The following is a 26,929-nucleotide window of genomic DNA, read 5'->3' as shown; positions in this document are numbered from 1 at the left end:
GATAGCCTAACTGCAGACTACACCAAATATAATCTGTTTTAAAGCATTCATTTAATTCTGAAAAAAAAAAAAAAACTATCACACACCATCAGGAGGTGGGGTAGGCTACTCGTTTTGATAGAGACAGAAAGATAGAGATATTTTCTTTACACAATATGCAATTTAAGTGTAACTTTCATGTTATAATAATATTTTATCCAGATGGCATTAATAACATAAATGAAAATGTTTTGTGGAGAAGTTAACATTTAGTTATGTTTGTTTTTGAGTGTATATTAAATAGAAAAAACAGTAATAAATGGAGCTACGCTATTCTAGTTCCAGTTGACGTCGTGACGTCCATAAAAGTGGTATATGCCTCTTAAAAGTAAAACCCATGATGAAAGAATAATATTTTTGTTTTTTATCTCGTGACCATGCGACGCGTCGTCACAGCGGACTGTCCCCACCTCTATTCCCTGCGCGGTGGCACTTGGCGGTACTACGAATCGAGCGCACCCCAGCCAGATCAAGCCACCATCAGTCGGAGCGCATAACGGGGCCGAGAGGGAAGACAACAACACATTAACGCAGAATTACCATCGAGCCACGCAGACACAGCGTCAGTTCACGGTGAGAAATAATTCACTTATACGGTGGTCGGTAAAAATGTATGTTTGCGGTTTGACTCAACGAGAGGACAGAGTATTATAAAGATGAAGCGTTGTTCTGTTCAACAGAGGAGATGGGCAGGGTGGCACTGACGTTACTAGCTACTTGCCGTTTAATAAAATAAAAACAGCTCATCGATTACTCATCGTGGCTATGGCTGGCACATTGATGTGTATTTATTTAGGCCTATTTCTTTTTTTTTAGATGAACCACGACGAATCGTGGAGGGAGTGCTCCGATTAAATATCTCCGACATTTAATTACGATTCTGTCTTTCGGATTGAATAAGGGATTTCCCATTACATTTGCTACATTCTCTATAGGCTATGGAAGAATAGAAATGGTTGTAAAACGATCCATTGTGGCTCTTTTTTTTAAATGAAAACGTCGCACCGGAGCGTTTTGGATGTCAGCCAAAAGAACACGGCAAGCTATGTTTGTTTTTATGTTTATAAAAATGTGTTTTTTTATGATCAATACTTTGAAACACTTTTCTCTTTAGCGCCATGATGGGGAGGATGAGTGAGGTGGCTCTTCTGTCCCTTCTTATTGTGCTTCTCTTGAACACCGAATCAACATGGGCCAAAAGAGGAGGAGGCAGCAGCAGCAGCAGCAGCAGCAGCAGCAGCAAGAAAACCTCATGGTCTTCCAACAACAGGGGTGGGACAAAACCATCCTCTAAGCCTGGAAACTACCCACGACAGCCGCAGAATCCCAATCGCAACAGCAATCCATATCCTGGTGGTGGAAGTTATCCAGCAGCCGGTGTGCCGAAGCAGTCTCCTGGTCAAGCCAACCCTGTAGGTTATCCAAACCAGAACCCTGCAGGTGGATATCCCAACCAGAACCCAGCTAGAGGTAATTATCCAAATCAACCTGCAGGAGGCTACCCAGCAGGAGGTGGATATCCCAACCAAAACCCAGGCAGAGCTGGCAACCCAGGAGGATACCCTGCTGCAGGAGGCTACCCAGCTGCAGGAGGCTACCCACCTGCAGGAGGCTACCCAGCAGGAGGTGGATACCCCAACCAATACCCAGGCAGAGCTGGCAACCCAGGAGGCTACCCTGCAGCAGGAGGCTATCCCAACCAATACCCTGGCAGAGCTGGCAACCCAGGAGGCTACCCTGCAGCAGGTGGTTACCCAGCAGGTGGTTACCCAGCAGGTGGTTACCCAGCAGGTGGTTACCCTGCAGGTGGTTACCCAGTCAGAGGGGGGAATACAGGACAGGGTTGGGGTCAGCCTGGTGCGTATCCAGGAGGTTACCCTGGTGGAGGGGTTGGTGGATACCCAAACTGGAACCCAAATAACAAGATCCTCAGTCCCCGCTTTGGTGGAGGAGGCTACGGATACGGTGGCCATGGGATGGGAGGGTCTCCTTTCTCTCGTTCCGTGCAGAGTATGGGTTACCAACCGAAGTCTTCAGGTTTTGCCAAAAAAGCCATGATGGCAGCAGGCGTTGGCGCTGTGGCTGGAATGGCCGTCGGCTATGGGCTAGGGCGCTTCCCGCGACCGCACTTCAATTTCCGAAACCCAGAAGAAGAGCAATACTACAACAACTACATGTACCGGCGTTATGGCACCCAGTCCACCGATCAAAAAGACTTTGGCCGAGACTACGAGTACAAGCCTCCGCCACGGGCAGAGTCTTATGACAAGTTCATGGAACGCTGTATGAACAGGACGGACCTTCTTAAAGATCAGAAGAGAAGCTCGACCATGCCCGAAAGTCAGGGAGGAGGCGAAGAGGATGATGACACCGTCGGCATCGAGGAGATCGGATACCCGGCCCTAATTGACCAACAGAAGTCCCGACGCTGTGTTGAGATGTACATGGAGTACTCGGAGAGTTTTCTGCAGGAACGAAAAGCTGAGCAACAGAAGATGCCACCGCCACACGTGCCAAGTGGCAGCAGCCCGCCGATCTACGGGGTGACTCAACTTTTCACCTCCGTCCTCATGCTGCTGTCCAGCATGCTCCTTCTCCAGTGAGAACAATCTTCCTTTAACCACACCCCAAATGGATTTCTACTTCCTTTATTATATCTGCACGCCCACATCCTGCTAATGTATTCTATCTCCATAGCAAGCTCTCTGGGTCACGTAGTCGATCTTTTATTATCACTGCAGACAACTAGTGGAAGGTAACAACATGCTGATGTGTATATAGTAACTATAAGAATCAAATGTAAGAGGCAGCAGTCATTTTAACATTTTACCATGGTACCGTTAGCGTGATGTAAAGCTGCACTAATCTTTTCCTGTTTACTCTTACTGTTACCTTGAACTTTTGCACTCTCCATGATGAAGCACTGAATGCGTAGAAAACAGATTCATGGTATGTAACTTCAGTTTTTGTGACAAGTGATCGTGACAGTATATCTGCTACTGTATGAAATAGGAATGTGACATTAAGGGTTTTATATATGTACACAAAACAAACAATCTGCCGCCCATACAACTGACATCATGACATCATCCATTTAACATTTTTACACCTGCAATGGACAACTCAGCGGACTTTCAATTAGTTAAATATGCATAATAAAATGTATTGTTCATGCCACTTTGACCCGTTTAAAAACTGGACTTTCAGGGTAAGAGGGTTAAAGATGAAGAACATATTTTATAAAGGAGAAATAAAGTTCTCCAGTCCACAATGTGATTTGCTGGCGGATTGCAACAAAACATTCCGACGATCAGCGTTTTTGTGTAATGGCCGAGGAGGGGCCATTTAATGGTAATAAAATAAAGTACGTGCACATTTTGATCCCACAAACACTATTATTAGTAACACTTGCCCCTATTACGTCAAACTTCCCTCATGACCAACAAATTGATGAACATCAGTTTACCGTAATGGAAAACGCTGGAGGCCACTTCTCCCCCGGACAAATGCTTTACTATCCCACAATAAACCATTAAATACTAACATGGCAGGATGCTCAATAACACTAAAGGTGTCCTCGGCGTAGAGGACAGCTCCACTCATTCTCAGGTACATGATGCTCATACATTGCTGCCTGTTATTGCATGTAACAACACTTGACAGTAGGCTTCAGCGACGACGTGTCTTTTGATGTGCTTCTTTGCCTGCAGCTGTCGAGAACAATATACGTTTGTTGACGAATCCGCGGCTCTTTTATTAAAACAGATGAGGTCAGACAATTCAGGACATTCTGGTTTCCCAGAAGTAACTCTAAGCAGTACTTCTATACCTTCACCTTTCTCATCACACACTATGTCGTGTCTATCATCAGCAGGACGAGATCAACAGTCGTCAGCTGTTTGCCGGTCTGTAAATACTTGAGTTTGCTTGTCACAAACACTAAATTTGCTCTCCTTTTTTTTCTTTTTCCTAATGGGTTTGTATCTATTTGTGTATAGTGAGATTTATCTGTATTTCTGTGTTTGTGATTCTTTTACTGTTCCATCTTGTTTTCTATCGGCCGTCTGTTTTGATGACTTCTTTGCTGTCGACATCTCTAAGTGACCATGCATTGCTTTACAGTGCTGGATCACTTTTATTCTTTTCATCTCAAAGTTAAGTTTAATTTCTCCCGTTCATTGTTGATTCTGGCCACATGTCCCCAATCGTTTTGAGATGACATGTTTGTTACCATCTAGGCTGTAGCCTGTCTGTCAAGTGCACTTATCTCCCCTTGAGTTTAGATATTCTGTAACTGCGTCATCGGGCTCATATCGGGATTATAGACATCTGTGTAAATCTGACCTGCAGTTGTACGCTTTGTGTCTCAATATGGTTTGTCAGTGATGTTTGTATTAAATCAAAAATAAACGGTACACAAAAAGGGTTTCGCTGCCTAAATGATGTAATTTCACAAGCATATTCTTATTGACAATCTCCTTTAAACTAACTGACTATTTAAATGAAACAGGTTTCCTAACCAGCATCACAACATACAGTTAAACTCTCGTGGGTATTTGGACATTTTTTCATTAGAAAACTTTTCTTTAGACATCAGACTGTTTTTGTTTTAGGTAAAGTTTTTAATTTAACATTGATGAATTTGATACATTTTGTTAAATGAAAAAAAAAGGTAAAAACTGTAGCTGTAATAATTAATTGCTAGACAGAACTGTTAATAATTGTTTTTCAAACAAACATTTGGTTCCAGCTTCTCAAAAGGCAGAATTGGCTGTATTTCCTCATATTATAAGAGATTCAATGTTTTTAAGATTTGGAGTTTTACTCAAGCAGAACAAGACATTGGATAATGTTAAACATATTATTGTCTACAATATTTTGTAGACCAAATTATTAATTGGTTGAAGAAAATCATTAGTTGCAGTGCTATAGTCAAACATGTTTATATTCCCCAAAGGAAGTTGCCATATAGTCATTATATTGATACCCAGCTCAAGTTTCTCATTCATTTATTTTTTAAATAAAAAGCGTTTAAAATCCCAGAAGAAAATATAATACCCTGCACTCTTATACGGTTTGTAATATTACCATACTCCCCCTATATTAAAGAACAAAACACAGGAAGGATCTTTTTTTCCAAAGGAGCTTTTATTTAGTTTGATTGCTTTCCCAGTGATCAGATGTTAAATGTCTCTAATCCAGGCAGCTATTAGGAAAGACACCACATGTCCGAGTGTGAGGAAGATGTTGGTCATGGGAGCGGGGGCATCAGCCCGAACAAAGGCTCTCCAGAGAGACTGATTGCGAAATCTTTGGCCTTCATTTTGGTGGAGCCGGTGGTCTTGGTCGGAGTGGGACGTCTTATGGCTGTGATGATTCCCGGATCCGTGCTTCGGCCGCCCAAATAAGCCCAGACCGTATCCGGTGCCGGTGCCTCCCAGCATCCCGGCTGCTGCTGCTCCGGCCCACTTCAGGCCCTTCTTGGGGAGGCCTCCCTTCTGAGAGGGAGGCGCTTTGTCGCCATCGCTCTTTCCTTTACTCTTGAAGATGCCACCACGCTTACTGTGTGCACCTGGGCACAGAGCTGCCATAAGCAACAGCCAAACCCACAGTGAGAGAAGCTTCTGCTGGCCCGTCATCGCTGGTGATCTGCACCCTGTAAAACACACAAACAAAGCCTTGCATTTTTGCATGGTGTAATTATTCTTTTATTTGAGGGACAAAGAGAGAGAGGGAGGTTTGTAAAGTCTGTTGGCTGTAGTTCAAACTGGCATTAAAGCTTTTGATTAGGTCACCGCACATCCAAAGTCACATGCTCACCAGCACCAACACAACAGACATCCAGAACTATCCACGCTGTCAACACTGGGATTAGCTGCCTATTATGTGTGTGATGCATAATTCCCCCTTTTCACGATGGATTCCCTTTTTCCTGGCTCTGATAAGCAATGCACCATTTCATAAGCAGTTACAAAACGTAGAAATGATACATGGATATGCAACTCTGTGTCTGGCTGGAGATGAATCCCAAATCATAGGTAAAATGTGCTAAAACCATTCACTTTGCAGGTAAAAACAACAACAAAAAATAATAGTTGTAAAGCAGTATTCGTTTAATGTTTTTACCTTTCTGGTGGGTCCCCCGAGAGGTCGTGATGCTGGAGCCAGAGGTCCTTTGTCAAACATTTTGGTATCGGTATAATTTCCACACCAACAGCTCCTCCCCAAAACAAACCCTGCTCTGCTATTGGTTCAAGATCAATAATAAAGTACAGGTTGAATGATTTTGGCTGACAGCGGCATTTCACATACAGTTGGTCGCAACACCTGGTTTTCACCCATTATTCACCAAGCGCAAAGGCTGGTGCAGAAACACACACATTACCGTCTACATTGGCTGGTTTTCTATGACAGGTTTGTATGTTTTACACGTTTAAAAGGGGAATATCCATTTTTAGGAGTCATTCACATGGTTGCTTTCTATTTCATGGCTAATATGTACAATTACAACCAGAAATCTTAATTATGAGATTGAGGCTTGGGTTTACAGATTTAATTTCTCTCTTCATTTAAAAAAAATGCAAACTCAAATCTACCCAAATCTTCAAAGTTCTACAAAGTTTCTGAACATCTCCATTCGAAAAAGAGCACAGCAATAATAATACAGAGTTGGACCTCTTACAAGTGTGAAACTTTGAAATGGATGAATAACTTTTTAACCTAATGAACAATTGCTATAAATAAGATGAAGACCATAAGAGAGTATTAAGGGTCGTTGTTCCTTTGATGAGAAAAATCTGATAGAAAACGTGGTTCTGTTTTTGCTGCTACTTATTCAAGATGTTCAAGATATTTCATCCAGACAGACAAGTTATCAATATGAAGAAAACACTTTGGGTTGTTATTGGAAATATTCATCATGCATAACAAAAAAATGAAGTCTAATTGTAAACTTGATTCCTGGCCAGGCATTCCTCCGTGGTGTCTGGCTTTAAACAGTCTGAATCTTCTTGTTTGAAGTATCAAGTCTGTGAAAAGTTAGAGAGCCCAGAGGATGTAGAACAAGTGAGGATTGTTCAGAGAAACAAATGCTACGCATCGGGGGAAAAATTCCTTTGGACATCATGGAAGAGCTGATCATTTTGCTTTGCAGCCCTCGTCCACAAGATCTGCTCGAGGCCATATTTTTGACAAGTAACGGTTTGTTCAGATCACTTCCACAATGGCTTAACACACTGCAGTTTTCCATGCACGCATGTGGCCGTTTTATAGCTCTACAGTTACATTAACGTCAAATATACCCGTTTGAAAGATGTTAAACATCTGTGTTGTTGATGAAGAGAATATATCAGAGTTATCGGCATGTGAAGGTATCCGTTTATTTCAGCAGGTTCTGGGTCAACATGACAGTGACAGGTTATCACGTTTACACAAAAAATCTGAAGAACCTAGGAACATAATTATCTTTTTCTTTTTTTTACAGTATAATACAGTAACAAAGTATTCTCATTGGTCCAAGTGGTCAAAGATGAAACCCCCTCTTTGTGCTCACTGTGGTTTGAATCGCATGCTCTTAAATGTCGGGCAAGCACTCGTTCTCATCTGGTGCATGATCATGTGCAAAAAAACAAAGATCGACATGCAAAGAAACATTTCTTCTTCAAGTGCTTTGGTGAATTTCTCTGCACAGAACAGCTTCACAGGGAAAGTGTTTCGCCCTCCTTTGTATTAAAATGACAAATGTGTTGCACAACCCGCCCTTCTTCCTTCTCAGAACACATGAGGTTAGTCAAGGCTCTCACGCTTGCAGCTGGAAGCGCTACGCAGCATTACAGTTAAACTAGATGACGTTCTCAAAGAGCTGCATGGAAGCCATTATATTCTCATCCTGTTGAGACAAGAAAGCAGACGCGAGAGAAAGTGTGTCGTTTTGTGCACAAAGCCGCATCGACTCACCGTTAATGACCATTCAAGTTTGATGATGGGATTACCTTTTGACAGGTTTCTATGAACTCATCAATAGTCACCACTCCATCTCTGTTCCGATCCATTTTCTGAAAAAACGTGGGGAAAAAAAGAGAGATGAAGGCACAATGATAAACTGTGGGTTTAGAAGACGTCCGGCCTTCTGATGGGTCTGAAAATGAGGATTCAAAGGGGCTTTTTCTGTTACATGAGATTTTAGTTTTCTTTGAGAGTGTGTGATGGATGTGATTTCTGATCAGGATGCAATAATACACAATATATTTAGATACCAGGGCCTCGGCTGCGTGGTTCTCTGGTTGCAGCTAAAACATACCTGGAAGAATCTCTCCACGTGCTCGTAGGGCGAGTCGTCCCGTACACTGGGTAAGGTGTACCTGCCCATCATGTCATAAATGGACGTCATTATTGACATCATTTCCTGCAGGTAACCAGAGATACAGTGGATCTGCATCAGAGTCTGTCATGTTTCCTTGAAAATGAGAGCAGCTTGTTAAATATACCTCTTTAGTGACGTAGCCGTCTTTGTTGATGTCGTACAGGTTGAACGCCCATCGGAGTTTCTCTGTAACGGAGCCTCTAAGCAACACAGACAGCCCTATCACAAAGTCCTGGAAAAAAATATGTGAGAAGGTTCATTATTAGCTTTCTTTATTGTCTCCATCACAAACATGCCGCCGGTTTTGGTGAACTCACCTCAAACCGGATGGAGCCACTTCTGTCCATGTCAAATGCGTTGAACAAGAAATGGGCATACGTGGTTGCATCTGAGGACATTGAATGGATATGCAATCAGTCATTTTACCATTCCAAACAGTAGCAAGATTAGCTGTGATCAGGGAAGGCAGTCCTTTACATGCTGCATGTGTATCTGTTGATGTACCTCCTTGAGGGAAGAACTGTGAGTAAATTGTCTTGAAAGTTTCCTCATCCACCAGCCCACTGGGACATTCCTATTGAATGAAAAAAAAACAGTTTACAAACATTAGTTGGTACTTATTAGATTTGTAATAATACAAATAGCAACAACAACAGAGTATTAAAGTTCGTATTGCTGATATTCTGCTGCGCAGGTTTGTGGCCACTAGGGGGCAACACAAAGCAGGATATCCAGAAGCTTCATCAATGGCAAATTGAAAATCCAGACCTTTTGTGCTTTATCTGTAGGAATCCTTACAATGCAGTTATCCCACAACAGCCTCATGGCACAGGTGCACAAGCTGATGTAACATCATCATCAGATGTCACTAAAGAGAGTGACCCGTCACCAAGAGCAAGGCACCCTGTGGACATTTCATTACAGTTCTTAAGTGATCAGAAACCTCATAAAACATTTAAAAGTTTAGTTTTAGTTTACGTGTCAAGAGGGTCACAACATAAATCTGAGCGCTCACAAAAAACAAAATATTACAGATGAATAAGATTAGATTTTCTTCTTATCTTCACTTTTCCCTGTGAATTACTGGATGTTTGATGATGATGTCTTCAAGCATCAGAACACATTTAAAGAAAATGTGCTGAGAAGATACACACCCATATACTTGCATGTGCATGTATCCATGCACAATGCTGTGTGGTCACGCCTCAAGCCATGTGCCAACATCTCGTGGGAAGCCTTCACATTGTGGGCTGTTTTAGCAGCAGATCAATGCCTGTGGCTTTAGAAAATGACGTTCAACAATAGCACGGACATTTCCAGGGAGCCACATAGTGTTGCCCCCGTGCTGAAGAGCGTGTACAATGAATAGTAAAACTCCTGTTCATTTGGACAAGCAACTACCACGGCTGTTTTCCTACATTTTTGAAGCCCCTGTAAAGCGACTGAAGCTCCTTCCTGGTGAACTGTGTCTGGGCTTGGAGCTGATCCAGGCCCTCGGGTTGGTGACGCACCGTTGAGAGCTCAAATTCGCCGTCACAGCTGTCTGTCAGTGGGAAACGGGGATGGGTGGGAAAGAGGAGGGAGGAAGAAAAGTGGCAAGAAATATCGGTAAAACAAGGAAGAAAGAAATAAAATCAAAGGAAGAGTTGAAAATACTATAAAATCAAAATAATCGGGAGGCAAAAAAAGATTTGAAATGCTCACCATCTTTACGGGAACAAAAATAAAAATTTGAAAACAAAATGGGGAGGTTAAAGAAGGAAAGGTGAGACAAGGGTGGGAGATAAGAAGAATGGACAGTGTTGGTTAAACATGATCAAAGCAGATGAGAAAGAAGGAAAGAGGAATTATTACTGGTGGTTAGAGGAAATAAGCAGATATATGATATAGGTGTCTCCTTGACCTTTCTAATAGTGCACACATTGGCTTTGTTTGAAATAACTCCCTCTTTGACTCATTCTCTTTTCCCCATATCATTCACATACAAAAATGTCCTCAGTAGTAAGGAAAAACTCAGATTTTTTACACAAATAATTATCATTTTCACATTTCTTTATTAGCAAAGGTGTTCTAAACCTGGGATCAATCCAAAGAGGAAATTGGAAAGTATGGTATGATATTATGGTTTAATATACGGAGGGTTCATTTCACACAGAGGTCTGACATTTATAGAAAATTATGGAAATGAAAGCGTGATTTTAGACACAGCCTTCGACTTGTCATATAATCACTTTTACCATCGATGAAGTTGAGCACCAGTGGGCACAAAATCCCACTTGAATTCAATGCAGCCATAATTCAACTTTTTGTGTAATTTTTCCAATAAAAAAAAGATAAAGAAAATGAAGGGGGAAGAAGTTCAAAGCTGGGATGAAATCAAACTTAATGCAAATGCCCAGAGGAATACCACTGGAGGTACTCACCATCTTTACAAGAGCAAAAACACAAATGGGAAGTTGAAAAAGACCAGACCAGGAAGAGATGGTGATGAAGGAATGAGAGGGGAAGAAGAAAGAACTGTTAAAATATTTGGTTTGCTGTCTGAAAGTTACCAACATAATGAGTTATTTAAAAACAACATTAACATGGCAATATGTACACCGAGAGAGTTTCTGGTTGCTGTGAATGTTTCTGGCCAGGAGCAACAATCCCAGCAACCAAAAACCCAAACAGATTTCAAACACCTCTTCATGTCTTACCTTCGAGTGACAAGGGCTCCCAAACCCCAAACTGTTTGAGCACGACGTAAAACAGTCCGATAACAACAGCAATGGCAATTACTTCCATGCCATCCACTTCCATTGTTGCCTTGCATTAGATATCGCTTTTGCAAAAGCCCTTTTATAAATCTTAACTTTCTCCTGCCTCCTTGTTTATAAGTGTTTCAACACACATTAGCAGTCACTGAAAATTAAAAGCCCCAACTTACACCACTGACCATTCAGACAGAGAAGACGGCCCGCAGAGCATTCTCCTTTAAGTAAACGGTTCAAAAGTCCACCATGTGTAAAGAAATATCAAATTCATAGAGTGTCAATTCCCCAAAATGATCCAAAGCTCTCTCCGCTCGCAAACGATCCATCTCTGTTGCTACTTGCCGGCATTTTACCTCCCGGCCTTTTCGGTTGAGGATCTCCACTACAACTCCATCAAACCAGGGGCTCCACCCTCCACTCAGCACTCCATCTCCTCTCACTGCCCTGAGCGGTGTGTATCTGTGTGTGTGTGTGTGGGTTTGAGGTCGGTGGGGGGGGGGAGCACTGAAGGAATTTCTTTACTAATAGTCCCTGATTGACAGTCTGAGCTGTCTTTATTTGCTCAGTCATTTCAAGGATGCAAAGTTGTAAAACCAAGCATTGATCCACATCCGCTGATGGCTGGGATATGAACAGCACTTAGGATGGAGGAGCCGGCCCTGCCCTGCCCTGTGTGGCGCTGCTTGTGTCTATGTCGTTCAGCAATCACTCAGGAGGTTTCACTCAGGGGTGGAAAAACACTGCGACAGTGGCGACTGTAAAAAAATAAATAAAACGGTGCTCCGTTTAAGGCTGCGTAGTTCAGAATAGTTAAGAATTACATTAAAAAGGTGAGCCGACGCCTCGGAGGTCAATCTGTAGCCATCTCCAGGTGACACACTCACGCGGTAACGGTGGTCTAAAAGTACTTTTCTAAAAGTACTTTTCCCACTTGTTTGAGATGAGAGTGAAAAATAAGAGTGAAGAAGACTATGAGTCCAGTTCACAGCTGATGACTCTGCACAGAATAATGGACTCGTTTTAAAGTGCGAAGGGGGGGCGGAGGGCAAATCAATTGTTGAGAGGTAAAATCTCATCTTAGAAGAGGGAGACAGGAATGCATTTTGATAGCCGGGGAGGATTTATGTAAACAATAAAAGCTGTCTATTGTATATAATAAGATTTTATCTAAAAACCTTTCATGTCGCACCTGTGGAGCTCTGATAAATGCCCAAAATGCATCATAATTTGAAATAAAATGGTAAACTGAGGCCATAGCATTACATCTGTTTTATAATAGTACACGCTGTCATTCTAACAGAGCACCCAGTTCACTCAGAGGAAGTGCACCTCATCTAATAATAACTTTACCTAATGAGTCAGCAGAGTGTAAACCATGGGATCAGGGGTGACTAATGAAATACCACAACTAGTTACCCTTTGCATTCCAATATGGATTTTTGTTTTGTTGCCGTGTTTTTGATGTGTCGGTTGATCCGACCTCTCTGGACGGAGACACACTCAGCCATTACAGAACATGCAAGATGTATGAGCTGACGTGGGAACACCCTTGCCATAAAAATAATGCAGCATTATACTGTTTAATGCACCCTAAGTGCTGATCCATCCCCCTTCTTCTATTAAATACAGACAAGAGTGAGGTGGCTTAAGCATGCAGAGATGCAGACAGTGCAGCCCTCAGCCTCACCATCAGGATCTAATGACTGCAGTGAGAGCAGCATTACAGTTCAGAGCCTGAGATCATCCATCATCAACAGCAAACACGTCACAGGTTCTCGTCACACAATTTAACACCCCGAGCTTCAACTCTCTCTCAGCCCTTTTTTTTTTTGTGGTGCATGCTTTTAGCTCTTACATTGATTTTTATTTATTTTTGGCGTCACATTCACTTTCTGGGGAGGTTTCACACACACAAAGGGGGATTCCACCTGCCCCTTGGTAGGATTTCTGTTCAGGTTTCACCAAATTTTGAATTTGATTTTCAAACATAGTTTTAAAATACAGAAAACAGCAAAAACACATACAAAACAAAAGAACCTTCACACAATGACACACAATGCTGTACAATACAAAAACAACTTCTGGATGAGTGTGGTGCAGGATTGTCTCAATATCAGATGTTCACTACACGATTATCATAAAGAATTGATGAAAATACTCTATAGAAATTAAATGAAAATACATTAGAATAATGCTTTCAGTCAAATCTTTATCTATTTATTCTGCTGTTTTGTCTCTTTAAAAAAAATTATACTCAAAATAGAAGTGTAGGGACATGGACACACAGTCTGTGATCAGAAATGTATGTATATAAAATGATTTATATAAGAGGCGCTGGATTATTTTAGCAATATCAATATGGCAGATGCTATTTGCAATTAGGAGTGGCTCAGAGGTAGTCCTCGGCAGTTCCCATACCCAAATGTAAAGATACTGAACCCCAAATTGAGTGTGAACGTGCGTTAGATTAGATCCTGATGGGCAGATGGCCATCGTTGCCGTTTGGAAATGGATTTCCTTTTAACAATGTTAGGTCTTATCATAACCAAACTGTGACTGGAAACTAAAAAACATGAAGCCCGGTCAACCAAGTGTAGAAATAAGCTTCTCACAGGACTCAAAACGCAAGTACAATTACTGTCGAACAGACATCTAATCGCTTTTCAGAATACACATCCTTTGCCGATGTTGTGTGATGATGACTGCATTATTCTTACGTTCCTAACTAGTAGACACAGTAATGTATCAATCATGTAGTGCACATTGCATCACGGGGAAACAACATCGTTGGCATCATTAAAACAGCAATTCCACTGTTTCCACTGCATGAGGTACAGCCGTGTGAGAGTGACTTCTACTGTACAGAGACAGCAGGAGACACTCCGGTGCTATACTGTTCACACACCAGGAGGTGGCGATCACGCTGTTATAAAGTGGAGTAGTTCTGCTTCACGCCTCAACAAATACTTCCATTATAACTGATGGTCCATATTGATACTTTTTATAGGAAGTGAGAGTAATGATGTATTTGAGCTCATTGAATGCAATGCTGACAAAGCATTTCTGTACATGGTTATCGTGGGTATACACATTTTCAAACTGATTATTTGTCAGCCATCTCTGTCTGTTGGCAGAGTAAGAAGTCAGCAGTTATATAATATAATAATCAACTTTTATATATTAGTTGAAATATGTGCGTTATGAGATATGACGGAGACAGATTACAGATGTCTGTCCTGCCTGTGAAGTGCAACGCCTGCCTGCGCTGAAGGAGGATAATGTCAATAATTTAGATAAAGCAAGTAAAAGGAGGTCTGTGGGGGCAGTCAGAGGAAGACAGTGTGCTCTTCATCCCTAAAAGTGTGACATGTCTTCTTTTGTGATACAAAACTCTATATTCTGTCTTCTTCATTAAGTTAATCAATTATGTTATATGAATTAAGATCTTTTTATTAACTTAACTTATATAATTTTGGAGGCGAAGCTGTCAGACAAATGCAACAATGGTTGGGTGAGAGAGTGAGAGAAAGTGAGAGAGAGAGAGTGAGAGAGAGAGAGAGAGAGAGAGAGAGAGAGAGAGAGAGAGAGAGAGGGAGATGTAGTAGAACCAATTTCATTCTTTGAAGCTAATATAATATAATTAGTAAGCATCATATGAGGGGATAATTACTTATTAATTAAGGCGTATTACAGAGATCTTGATACAAAGATTTTAAATCATCATAAATATTTTTTTCCCAACACATATCAATGAGGGTGGACTAAACAAAAAAAGAAATTATATATGACATCATTCCATTCCATCCATTCCACCCCCCCTCCCTGTGTCAAGACAACACATGATATCTTAATCATAATTCTAATGCAAAGACATGTCACCTACTTTTTTAATTACTACTCATTACTACTCATTGCACAACCAAGGCAATGGTTCCTATTTAAACAGGGAATCTTTGTTTCCACAACTAAAGTCACATTTCCATCCCATGCACATTATTTAAGGTGGAGACACGAGAGAACAAGAAGCACCAAACATCAGGCTAAACCTGGGGTTTGGAGATCGAAGGTTTTTGTTGTTTGCAACAAAAGACAGGAAAACGTTTATAAATGTTTTTTTTTTTGAAGTCTCCCCTTAATTAAATTGCATGCGATCCTCTGAATTAGTCATGGAATCCATTTCTGTACTTTTTGCTTTTTAATATTTTCAAATACATGATCTGACAGGAGCCGACCACTTTATATATGTAATGAAGTACGTATTACATATATAAATATGTACCCATATGTCTTTCTCCTGCTATAAACCAGATACAAGTCTCAAACCAGGACATCACAGAACATTACAGCCACTCTGTTAAAAATGCTCTGACGTTAGTTCATGACGTAAGTGAAAGCGGTCCATTTATTGATCGATTAGCTACTGAGATAAAGTGGCGTTTGGTGATGAGAGAAAAGGCCGAGAACATACAGGAGATATATACAGTAGATGGGCTGGATGCTTTAAAATGCATGTATTCTGTGGAGCAGCAGATTGGAGGCCTGCCCTCAAACTGTATCAGCCTCCTGCTTTGCTTCCAGTCCCACTGTCACACACAATCATGCTAAATATTCGACACACTGCGTCGCTGCCGAGGGTGATAGTCTGGTGGCGCGTGGCGCTATGTGCCCGTACCTGGCCCTTGTTGCGTGGTGCTGGCGATGATCCACTTGACGAGACAACACTTCATCAGAGATTTGCGCGTGAGCCGGGGTTTTTGCCACTTGGAGCCGTCCGTCTGTCCACCCGGGTTGGGATCTTTCCCATTGGCATCGGGCAGCAGGCCGCCGTCCGCCGCCTTCTCATCCGCCTGGGGAAGAGGGAAAACAAACTGAAGAAGAGAAGCTCTCTGCAGACAGAAGACAGCCAGAGGGTTCACATGAACACAGCAAAGGAACTAAAGGGAGCCACCCTGCCTGGAAAAGCAGACACGCCACGCAGATACCATTCCTTTAATGTTAAAGCAGCCATTTTTCCAATGCAAAGAAAGGTCATTTTTAATGTCCTTTAATACACATCATCCTCCTCTCCCTGTCAATTCTCTTGGAGTCCAGTGGATCTCTCAAGCCCACGAACAGGTTTGAACTTATGATCCACTGTCTACAGCTTTAATGTAGGATCCTGAAACAGAGACGTATCACGTCTGAGAGGGCAGAATCTCACACAGAACTCAGTAAACACACTTTCCTCCAGTAAAACCTTTCCATAAATACCTTTGAGGAAGGGCAGGTTATACATTTTTAATCATATGTATGAAATAACAGTAAAAGGCTCAGGCGAGGAAGATCTGCTTACATGGCTTCCTATGGTGAACGGTACTGCAGCGAGGAGTTAGACCAGACATCGAGCCGACTGGTGAGTGAGGATGAACAGATCGATTCCACACTGATCAATACGCCAAAACTCAAACTGACAAAAGGAAGTGTTGATTATCTTAATGTGGTTGCAGGGCTCTGGTAGAATCCTCCAGACTCTTTGCTGCATTTGTGTCAAGCGTATTTAAACACTGCAGTTAGGAAAGGATTCGTTTAAACAGTTCTGTATAATGGTGGGATTATAGGGAGTAAGACATATTAAAGATGTTTTAAATGGGTCAGTTTCCAGAACAAGAGAGAAAGAATAAGGAAAAAAATCTAATATTCTTGTAACATGAGCACTTCTGAGAATAGGGACATGCAAGCTCTCGTTTCCAGTTATTTTCACGACCACGTAACATCTCATCTCACACTGGATGCACACTCTATACTCTATTTAATATTTCAGTGACAACAAAGCTTTACATTTATGAATTTCTGAGTCTTCTGCTTTTGTGTGACTCATTTTATTTCCGTAGTTTTCTATTTTGTTGTCTCAGGCACCATCTTTCTTGTTTTTTCCAATCCCATACATGGATTCATAGCTCCTGTCAGTGTTACTGATCATGTATACCTAGTACATGTTAAGCCTTTCAGAGGCTTCTTCCTTCCTTGAGTTGCTTGGTTCTTCTTTTTTTAATCCCTTTTCTTTGCCTCTGCAGTCTTTTACTTGCCTGTGATAAAGGTTGTAATGAGTGAAGTAGAGAAAATAGATAGGACTGCTACCAGGGGAGTTTCTCTGTCCTCCTGGTCCCCTATTTGAATATGAAGAGATGCCAAAGCATAGAGAACATCAAGAACGTCGCTCAATAATTCACACTCCTTAAAACCGTATCAATAAAAGATCAGGGATGGCTGCCACGGTGAGGCGGAAGAAGACGACAATGAGTGAAGGACTGAGACTCTTAACGGACACAAAATAATACACAAACGAATGGACACATAATATACACATGCACAAGATCACCAAATTCATTCTACGGGTTCAGGTGAACCCGATAATAAATCAAGCATGGTAAAACATCGGTCAACAAACTGGTGGAGAAGATGTGAGGAAGAAGGTGATTTGGGGTTTTAGCATCCAGAGGGCTGCATTATTCAAAGTGATGAAGCCGAGTAGCGAGATGCTCCCTGTCATCATCGTCTAAGTCATCATGAATATGCGGGCGACCATCCTCCACAGATCATCACGTGTTACGTTTGAGAGCACACAATCCGACGCACGCATGCACACGACGCTAGGACTAATTCCACATAGACAACCAGATATCTGTAAGGTTGTTTGTTTCTTCCAGTACGGCTTAAAAGGACACTGACACCGGTTGGTAGCGTCACCCAGTCGCTGCAGATCAATGATGGGAATCTCCCGTTCCACCACAACCTGAAGGTGCTCTATTGGATGGAGATCTGGTGATTGTGGAGCACAGTGAGCTCGTGAGGTCATAGAGGCATGGACGTGGTCAGCAGCAATACTCAGGTCGACTGAGGTCTTAAAATCGACCCAAAGTGTGCCAAGAAAATCTCCCCCACACCATTACACCTCCACCACCAGTCTGAGCTGGTCCAAGTCAGGATGCTTTCAGGCTCGCTATCTAAATTTTGCAGCAGAAATCAAGACTCATCAGACTAGCTGATGTTCTCCAGTGTCCTGTTCTCCAACTTTTGAGAGCCTGTGCATCTGTTTCCTGTTCTTAGTGGACAGGAGGAGCACCTGGTGGGGTCTTCTGCTGCTGTAGCCCGTCCACACATCTGGACAACAACACAACGCACTCTCTGTGAACACTGGAGATGGTTGCGTGTGAAAATGCTAGAAGATCAGCGGTTTGTGAAATACTCAAACCAGGCATCAATGACCATGCCACGTTCGGAAAAAGTGTGGGTATTTATGTAATAAACTAGTTAAAGTTATCAACCAGCCAACATAAAATGATGCTTATATTAATGCAATAATACTAATGGCAGAGTATTTTTATATAACTTTAGTATAAACTATGCCAGAGAAGGTTACTTCTTCCACCACTGGAAACAATGCATGCCTCACTTTGCCTCGGTTACAACTTGCAGCTGCTGTTAGATTAGAAAGTACAAATATCACAGTACATTAGCTCAAAAAGTACCAGGTACAGCATAAGCACATAAAAGGAACATCATCCTGAATGCTACTCTATGCCTGCAATAAGTGCATGTATAGCAATAATGAATGTTATTTGTACCTGCATTGCTTCTGGAAGTGTGTTGCTGTTTTGCAGGATGAAAACCGCTGCACTCCTCCTCTGCTCGCGTTCCTCAGACGACACTGGAGTGATCTGCAGCGTGCAGAGAGAAAACAGCTATCTGAAGGAGGAGCAGAGCTGCTCAGAGTGCTGAGCTCACACACACACAGCGTGTCGAGGACAAACGCCGTGACACAATCGTCACAGCGAGAGATTAACGAAAGCAAACCTGACGAGTCAGAGGATTAGAAAACACAGAGTCGTGATCCTCGTCGGCATCACAAGCCTGAGCTGCTCTCAACAAGTGAAGAGGAGGCAAAGCATTTATAGAGCGACAGAGGGAGCGAGGTGCGGATGAGGTGTTCACGTCGTGACGCTTATTATTAGAAAACGCCAGACATATCATAACCTGCGGTGATCGTGTATGAGCCCAAACTCAGACAGTCGCCAACAGTGTGACACTCTGAGGAAATTAAAAAAGGATTGCTGTGTTTCAAAGTGTGCTCCACATATTGTCTTAATAGATTTGCTGATTTTGTAGCTCGGGGTACTGGGCTCTCAGTGTGATCCTGCTCAGTCATAATATATAAAAATAATACCTTATTATTATTATAGGAAGAGCGTTATCTTATTAGATTTACAGTGTTTAGGTGCGTAGAAAGAGAAAAAACAATCATTATGTACCATTCAGAGACAATCTTACTTCATCTTTAGTTATTTCAGTGTTTAAAAACATAAATATTACAGTATTTATTGTGTTATGTTCTCCTTAAAACATTCAAGAGTCAAAAAGACTTTGATTTGACTTTGAAATGTGACATTATGTCCCATTTGGAGCACATTTTGTACCGCGCACCTGCTCCCGTCCAAGGTTCCACATTGACTTGGACGGTAAACGGATACGAGAACAGGAAGCTGTTCCTCCTGTGCCCAAAATATGTTCCGACATTGCCTCTGCTTCTGCTAAGTGCCTCTTCTCAAATTCTACGAAAAGTCATGAGGAGGAGGGGGGCGTTTTATTGTGTGACAAAAAAACAGAGATGAAGATCTGCAGGGAGGGAGAGAAAGGGGAGGAAGATGTGTCGGGTAATGGAAAGAATGTTGTTCACTGTCTGGACTTTTATTCCAGAAAAGCAATCTGCACTGCATTGTGTTTGTCAGGATGTGTGCAGTAATTTGTAAAAGGAACACAAACAAAATGCCTGGTTACTATGACAACCTGCTAGCAGCTATTACATTTATATCTATTCATTAAACTAACATTTTCTAATTAGCAATTGGACAAATAAAATGTATAATATTTAATTTGCTTAATATAATTAGATGTCAGAGAACATATTCATTGAAAATAATATCTTTACCACCGTAACCACCAACATCATAACTGGAGAAATTCAACATTTTCTATCTGTTCTTGTGCCTCTTATCTCATACAGGTTATACAAAGAGGTTATTTTTAGCCTCACAAGTTCCAGAGAGCCTCCAGTTTCCCCGGTGCCTTACACACCAGCTCAGAGTGTAATTGAGGGTGTGTGTGTGTGTGTGTGTGTTCAGTGCAGATGCCTCCTGTGTGCGTATGTGTGTCCGCAAAAGGCAGCATCTTTTATTTTCTCTACGTCCTCATCAATGTTGCATTTCCTTTCGGAATTTGCCACACTCACATGCATGGCCGCACACATTTGTGCACATAATCACACTTTGTATCACACTGTGCCACAAAAAACCCACAGCCTCTCCTCCCTTTGTATGATAAGAGACGACGCTCAAAGCCTGAAAACGTAACACAACATCCTGTTTATGACTTATAGAAAATAGAGAACATTAAAGGTTTCTTGTAGTTTAGACTCGTTATATAATGCTTTCCCCAAATGTCCAAACACATGAAAGGAACTAAAATTAAAAAATCTCCACAGCTATTCCAATAAACAAAACTACACAATAAAAGTGTGTCGTGTTTCCTCAAAGCTGACTTTCTAAGAAGCAATAAACAAACAGGAGTAAGAGTCGTGCTAAAGGGACCGAGAGGCTGAGCTCGGAGCTGAATGCTAACACGTGCTAACAGTGAAACTAACCATGTTCCCCGTCTAATCTATCTAATTCGCTGCACCGCACTAACATTTCCCTGACCCATGAGGTTAGCAGGAATTATAATGCCAAAGCATGTCAACGTTTTAATTAACTCAACAACCCTAATCTGTCTAATGCGTTAATTATGAGCGTGCAGGCCTGGGCAGCCCTGAAGATGGTCCTTTTTATGAGGGGCCGCTGAAGGTTACAAGTTAATTACGCAGCATGCCACCAATTAACTTATTTTACGCTTAAACCTCCGGGGACGTGGAAGACAGCAGATAAAGGTTTCATATCTGCTGTGATTGACTGCAGGGTTTGCAGGAAGCTATAAACATCTACATGGCTGGGAAACTCCTGACTTTTGTCTTAGTTTGCGAAACATGAATCCGTCAAAATGTTTCATGATTGTGAAACACATTAAGACGCCGTACCTGGAACAGTCCAGCACCACAGACAGCTCCAGCAGCCCTTTTCAGCACCACGGACAGAGGCTGAGTTCAGAGGTCACATGTCCAGCACATCTGCGATGGTCCTGGTGGTCCACTAAACCAGACAAGAGGTGAGCTGCAACCATTACAGCTGTCACACCTGTCATCTCTTCACAGACACCAGCATACCTGCTTCCTCATCAGCTCCTCATCGCTCCGTCAGCCTGCTCACACACTTGGCCTTATAGTGTGTCTGTTTGAAACTAACTTGTGGGGGTTTCTGGTTGGAGAATGATAGCAAGATACACACAGAGCAGAATGTTCCTTTCTCAATCCATTATTCACCACTTGCACACTCAATTTCCTCCCTGCTATCTGAATCCCAAGACCTCTGTGCGACTACATCTTATTAAACGTCTACCTGATCCTTGATCTACAAGGCAGAACAAAGTATAATTTTTTAGAAATTTGACTGTAGTCAATTTGTCTTTCTACTTGTGCCTCCCTGCATTTAAAAAAAAAAACGGATAATAACAAATATTTTAAGATTTTTCACTGACAGAAAGTAGAACTATGAGCATAGATTTCCAACACTTTTTACACACCTGATCTTGTACTGCATAATAATAATTCATCTTTGTTGAATAATGAGTTTGGACACCAGATGTCACCATTGTCCAACATGCCAACCTAGCTGCTGACCTGCTCCCTTTATGCATTTCATGGACTCAAAACTCTGATACAGTCTGATGTTAAACGTTCGATACTTCTTCTCTCTCTAACCGTAGTTTCTCTCTCCTGACTAATCACAGGTGTTGACTTTGCCCCCCCGCTGTAACAGCCTGTAATATTTAAACAGCTCACACGCTGATATACGGCGGGACTCTTTTCCTTTGAAGCAAGTCACATAAAAGCGTTCAACTAGCATGTTGTAAAGAGCCTCCAGTTTACTGGACAGATGTTCCTGCCCTCAGGGACCAAGCTGTAAACATCTGTTATGATAACTGGATGGGGGAAAGAAACTTCCCGTCGTGGAACTTTTTTTTCCCTGCAGGATGATTTTCTTTCTTTGTGTAAATCTTCTTATGATCATGTTTCAGCAACAACAATTACTAACTGGGCCGAGAGCAGAAATGTTTCCGTTTTCTCTCTCTCCGTCTCACACTCACTTGAAATGGATTTACATTTTTCTGGAGTTACTCGACAGCAGATTAAGAGTGTAGTGAAGCAGGGCTTGCTTGCACTTACGGGCCAGACTTCACTAAACAAACAAGCCAAGGATAGAATATCCACGGCCCGCCTCGGTTTCCTGACTAAGATGTGACGTCGGTCTGGAGGGAAAAAAGGGGGGCTCATTGACATCCACTCACTATCTGCTGGAAGGATGTGAGAGGCTGTGGCTGCTTCTGCACCACCCACTTCCCCCACAATCAACAGGAAGACCGGAGGCCGAAGAGAGCAGCTCAACTCTGCAGGAGAGGAAGGACGTGAAGGTCCAGCTGTACAGTCAGGACAAAGGGAAACAATCAAGGCAAAGGAATGAGCAAGAATCAGAAAGAAGTGAAGAAAATCCAGACAGTGTATCTGCAGAACGTGGAAAAACTAAACCAGGGGACAAAGGCAGACAAGAAGATTTGGAAACCAAAGGAAGGAGACTTTTCTGCAGCGATGGAAAAGCTGCGACCGCCTCCCATAGCTGGGAAAGTAACCAAAAGCTCGGCGCACAGGATCAGCAGAGACCTCACCTGCTCCATCTGCTTGGATCTTTTCAAGCAGCCGGTGTCCTTGCCCTGTGATCACACCTTCTGCCAGGGATGCATCGAGGGCTACTGGACCGGTCCCCGGGGCCCCAGTCAGGGAAACACAGGTTCCTGCCCCCAGTGCAGGAAGATGTTTTCCCCCGGGCAAAGCTACAGGCCCAACCGCATCGTCGCCAACATAGTGGAGAGCTACTGTCACGGTCTGGAGGAGAGCGGGCCCGGACCACGCCTGGCGGAGGTCCCCGTGCCAGAGAGGGTTCCCGCTCCGGTCCCACGCTGCAGCCGACACAGAGAGGAGCTGAAGCTGTACTGCGAGGAGGACCAGGAGCTGGTGTGCCTGGTGTGCGGTCTCTCCCAGGAGCACAGGAACCACACCATGGTGTGTGTCCAGGAGGCTGAACACAAGTACAGGGTGAGTTACGCTTTACATGATTTCGGTTTATTTTCAGAAATTCTACCTTATTGGGCTTCATAGTGGAGTGTGTATATTTTACTCACTGCATGGACAAGTACATACGGTCATTGTAATGGTGATAAGTTTACTGCATCCCATCTGAATGACATCACTGCGGATGAGTCTATTTTTGAGCTATTGTTTTTGTGTCTTTCCTGCCAGGCGTCTCTGAACAGCTCCATGGATTCCCTGAAAACTGAACTCAACACGGCGCTGCAGTGTGACAGGGAAGCCGAGGACGAGGTTAAAAAGCTCAAGGTGAGAGGAAAACACGTCCAAAACATATATGCACATCATAACGCATCACTATGTTAGAGGACGAAAGAGAAAAACCATCGCCTCCCGTCTGCTTAGGAGCACACTGCCGACCTGAAGCAGCGCATCGAGGCCCAGTTCAGCGACCTGCACCAGTTCCTGTACCAGGAGGAGAAGCTGCTGCAGGTGAAGCTGAAGACGGAGGAGCGCAGGGAGCTGATCCGGCTGGACGAGCACAAGGCCCTGCTCTGCGTGGAGATCTCCCGTCTGCAGGGGGCCGTCCACGAGATCGAGGACAAGCTGAGGGAGCAGGACGCCTTCACTCTGCTCCGGGTGAGTTCAGCTCATGGGACTCACACACACACTAACACACACAGAACACGGCCCATCTGGAAATTATTAACAGCATGATGAGTCAGCTCTGGGGACGATTACAGCCAGAATATGCTGACCTCTTCAAAACCCATGTGTTTCCGGGAACTATTTATACCACAATGAAACAAGACAAAAGTATTTGGGATGAAATTAAGTTTCTTTGTGTATTTCCGTGCCAACGATTCAAGACTTAAACCAGCAGGTGTGGCCACTTTAGCATTACTGTTTGTACACTATTCTTTTAAAAAGGCCCTAAAAATGTCAGTTTGCATTTATTTGAAGAATCACATTTTACATGGTGGTAAAAGTGTTCACACTGTGGCTATTTTTACTAATAACAAAAGGACCGAGCGGAGTGAGCGGAGACAGGATGTAGGCCAGTGATCTCACTCTCTGATCTGGAGGATAAGGAGTTTAGCTCAGGCACGGGGCCATGCACTCGGCCACAGCAGTGGGACTTTCCCCCGGCCACAGGGAGATCCCACAGGGTGGGATAGCGTGAGCTCAGACGTTGATGTAATGTGGAAAAAAGCTTTCTCTCCTTTCAGACACAACAAAACTAATCACCAGTGTGTGTGTGCCTCTCTCTCTCTCTCTCTCTCTCTCTCTCTCTCTCTCATCCTGTGTGAATTCCCGTGTTTGGTTTCAGAGCATCAAAGTCCTCCTCCACAGGTGAGTGTGGGAAACTATTTCTATCCTGGACGGGGTTTTTTTATACAAATCTTTATTCTCTTTACTGTTCTGACTCTGCCTCTGTTAGCAGGCCTTCACTGAAGTTTGAGAAACCTACGTTTACGCCGCCCAGCCTGTGCGAGGGCCGCTTTGCAGGGCCCCTGCAGTACAGAGTGTGGAAATCCATGAAAGGAAGCATTTATCCAGGTACCAGATGTAAACTAAAAAGCACAGAATTACCCAGAAACCAACACGGCTCACATGCGTACCAGAATCATTTAAACCCTTTGTTATTTCCCCCCCCCCCACCCTCTATTTAGTCCCAGCAGCCATCACCTTCAACTCCAGCACGGCCAACCCTTGGCTCAGCTTGACCTCCTCCCTCACCTGTGTTCGCTACCAGACCTTTAACCACACGGTGCAGGACAACCCCTACAGGTTCAACGCCGCCCTGTCACTGCTGGGGAGCCAGGGCTTCACCCACGGGCGCCACTACTGGGAGATCGAAGTCTACAGCAGCACAGTGTGGACTGTGGGGGTGGCCCGGGAGTCGGTGCCTAGAAAGGGAGTCATCAAGGCCCTCCCAGCCAACGGCTTCTGGACTCTCTCCCTCTCTTACGGGATACAGTACATGGCAGGTACGTCACCCCCCACAGTCCTGTCCCTGGAGGAGCCACTGGCCAGGATCGGAGTGTACCTGGACTACAAGAGGGGCCTGGTGTCCTTCTACAATGCAGAGTGCATGACGCACCTGTACACCTTCGGGGAGACCTTCACTGAGACGCTGTACCCGTACTTCAACCTGGGCTTTCTGGATAAAGTGCATGAAAATGAGCCTCTCAAAGTTTTCCTGCCAAAGATTTAAAAGAAATACAACAGGAAGGGGAACACAGGGGTCAACAGTTACCAAACTATCATTCTAGAGCAGTAGATTTGTACTTATGCAATGCACATGATCAAAACTACTCACCAGAATAAATCATTTTCTTCCTCATAAAACATGAACTAAGCTGATTTTCAGCATTGCTCATCTCCAGGTTTGCTCATGTGTTGGCTTTCGCTGTCTTCTTCTTCTTCTCTGTCTTTGCTGGCGGATTGCAGCTTGTATTAGTTTCTTACCGCCACCTGTTGATCAGTGGTCGGACTGTGCACACACATTCACACCATATGGACAAAACATGGACCGACTCGCTGTGAAGCGCTATTAGAGGACTTTTTGTTTGTTTGTCGTTTTAATAACATATTGTTGGTAGACTGGATCTACCGCCACACGTTACATTTTAGTGGAGCTGTGCTTCAGTGAAGAAGGTGAAACTGTCACCTGACTGTTGTGGTTCACTATCATGTTTTTTTAATGATCCAATAACCTTTTTTTCTGCATTATACACTATTACGTTCAATAAACTATCTGTATCACTTTTACTGTGATTTTAGGGACATGCTGAATACATTATGTTCAATACATTGATTATAAGGTGCCACATAATATGATGTATTTGGTGCTTTCAGGGACCGTAGGAGATGTTCTCTTTGATTGGAACTGGTGACAGAATATGACATATATTAACCTGGTTTAATGTTTTTTTTTTTATGTGAACAAATGGTTTTAACTCTGGATATAGAAGCTTACTTGTTACGTTAGAAGCCATGACCGATCCAACAGTTTACCCAGGCTGATCCAAGGAATTATGTGTGACTTTAATAAAAACATTTCTTGAAACTTCTTCTTTTTCCCAACTGCTTATTCCAACATTTATGATAGAACCTCTTTGTCATTTGATTACATGCTGTCCTATCCATCACTGTTTTAATAGTAACAAGAGGTCACAAGCTCTCACTCTCAAATACCGATGCTCAGTCAGCGCCCCTTAGCATCAGCGATCCCCTCACTAAACCTCTCGCCTTAGTTTCAGACCTGTAAGGAATGTGTGTCAATATATGCCAAGGAGGAAGAGTGCTTTGTTTTGAAGCAAATTTTACATAATGGCCAAACGAATTACAATTCCTGGTTCTGTTATGTGATGGGGCCCAAAAACACTTTTCTCTGGAATAGTAGTAGATAATAGTGGAATCCAGCGTTATTTTCCTTCCTCCATATGGGAGGCGGGGTTAAAGGAAGCACTAGTGAGCTTGCACTATGGTTGCTGGAAGATC

The 26,929-nt window shown here is 42.9% G+C and overlaps 3 protein-coding genes across 11 annotated transcripts; 2 read left to right on the top strand and 1 right to left on the bottom strand.

Annotated features, from left to right (window-relative positions):
- The first annotated feature begins 453 nt into the window (after positions 1 to 453).
- Positions 454 to 4,498, top strand: LOC311030396 (uncharacterized protein). Of its 7 annotated transcripts, none has more exons than XM_084036123.1 (3): positions 454 to 612; positions 1,154 to 1,536; positions 1,615 to 4,498. In XM_084036123.1, exons 2-3 carry the CDS (start codon positions 1,158 to 1,160, stop codon positions 2,640 to 2,642), a joined length of 1,407 nt encoding a protein of 468 aa, XP_083892249.1. In that variant the 5' UTR covers positions 454 to 612; positions 1,154 to 1,157; the 3' UTR covers positions 2,643 to 4,498. The 7 variants fall into 7 exon arrangements, with proteins under 7 accessions (XP_083892249.1, XP_083892250.1, XP_083892252.1 ...); XM_084036124.1 differs by having other exon boundaries at positions 1,154 to 1,551; positions 1,630 to 4,498; XM_084036126.1 differs by having other exon boundaries at positions 1,154 to 1,614; positions 1,729 to 4,498.
- Positions 4,499 to 7,418: 2,920 nt separating this feature from the next.
- Positions 7,419 to 19,008, bottom strand: LOC311030359 (calsenilin-like). 2 transcript variants are annotated; one of them, XM_084036060.1, is made up of 9 exons: positions 18,762 to 19,008; positions 15,830 to 16,004; positions 9,820 to 9,944; positions 8,906 to 8,975; positions 8,719 to 8,789; positions 8,526 to 8,633; positions 8,339 to 8,443; positions 8,031 to 8,093; positions 7,421 to 7,927 (listed from the first exon to the last, which is right to left on the bottom strand). In XM_084036060.1, the coding sequence occupies exons 1-9, from the start codon at positions 18,765 to 18,767 to the stop codon at positions 7,880 to 7,882; spliced, it is 771 nt and encodes a 256-aa protein (XP_083892186.1). In that variant the 5' UTR covers positions 18,768 to 19,008; the 3' UTR covers positions 7,421 to 7,879. The 2 variants fall into 2 exon arrangements, with proteins under 2 accessions (XP_083892187.1, XP_083892186.1); XM_084036061.1 differs by lacking the exons at positions 15,830 to 16,004; positions 18,762 to 19,008 and adding an exon at positions 11,101 to 11,448 and having other exon boundaries at positions 7,419 to 7,927.
- Positions 19,009 to 22,525: 3,517 nt separating this feature from the next.
- trim69 (tripartite motif containing 69) lies at positions 22,526 to 25,646 on the top strand. 2 transcript variants are annotated; one of them, XM_084036043.1, is made up of 6 exons: positions 22,526 to 23,431; positions 23,636 to 23,731; positions 23,828 to 24,061; positions 24,753 to 24,775; positions 24,864 to 24,982; positions 25,096 to 25,646. In XM_084036043.1, the coding sequence occupies exons 1-6, from the start codon at positions 22,799 to 22,801 to the stop codon at positions 25,638 to 25,640; spliced, it is 1,650 nt and encodes a 549-aa protein (XP_083892169.1). In that variant the 5' UTR covers positions 22,526 to 22,798; the 3' UTR covers positions 25,641 to 25,646. The 2 variants fall into 2 exon arrangements, with proteins under 2 accessions (XP_083892169.1, XP_083892170.1); XM_084036044.1 differs by having other exon boundaries at positions 22,527 to 23,431; positions 24,867 to 24,982.
- The last annotated feature ends 1,283 nt before the right edge of the window (positions 25,647 to 26,929 follow it).

Source organism: Eutrigla gurnardus (assembly GCF_963514095.1).
Source record: "Eutrigla gurnardus genome assembly, chromosome: 19".
Classification (NCBI taxonomy): Eukaryota; Metazoa; Chordata; class Actinopteri; order Perciformes; family Triglidae; genus Eutrigla; species Eutrigla gurnardus.
This window is presented reverse-complemented; position numbering and strand designations above follow the sequence as displayed.

Excerpts from the sequence above, each read along its gene's own strand:
- LOC311030359 (XM_084036060.1), bottom strand. Across the intron at positions 8,976-9,819 it reads TTTACAGGGGCTTCAAAAAT|GAATGTCCCAGTGGGCTGGT; the intron begins GTAGGAAAACAG and ends TTCATTCAATAG. Across the intron at positions 8,790-8,905 it reads ACAGTTCTTCCCTCAAGGAG|ATGCAACCACGTATGCCCAT; the intron begins GTACATCAACAG and ends CAATGTCCTCAG.
- LOC311030396 (XM_084036120.1), top strand. The coding sequence starts at position 1,158 with ATGATGGGGAGGATGAGTGAGGTGGCTCTTCTGTCCCTTCTTATTGTG.
- trim69 (XM_084036043.1), top strand. The coding sequence starts at position 22,799 with ATGAGCAAGAATCAGAAAGAAGTGAAGAAAATCCAGACAGTGTATCTG. Across the intron at positions 24,776-24,863 it reads ATCAAAGTCCTCCTCCACAG|CAGGCCTTCACTGAAGTTTG; the intron begins GTGAGTGTGGGA and ends TGCCTCTGTTAG. Across the intron at positions 24,983-25,095 it reads GAAAGGAAGCATTTATCCAG|TCCCAGCAGCCATCACCTTC; the intron begins GTACCAGATGTA and ends CCCTCTATTTAG.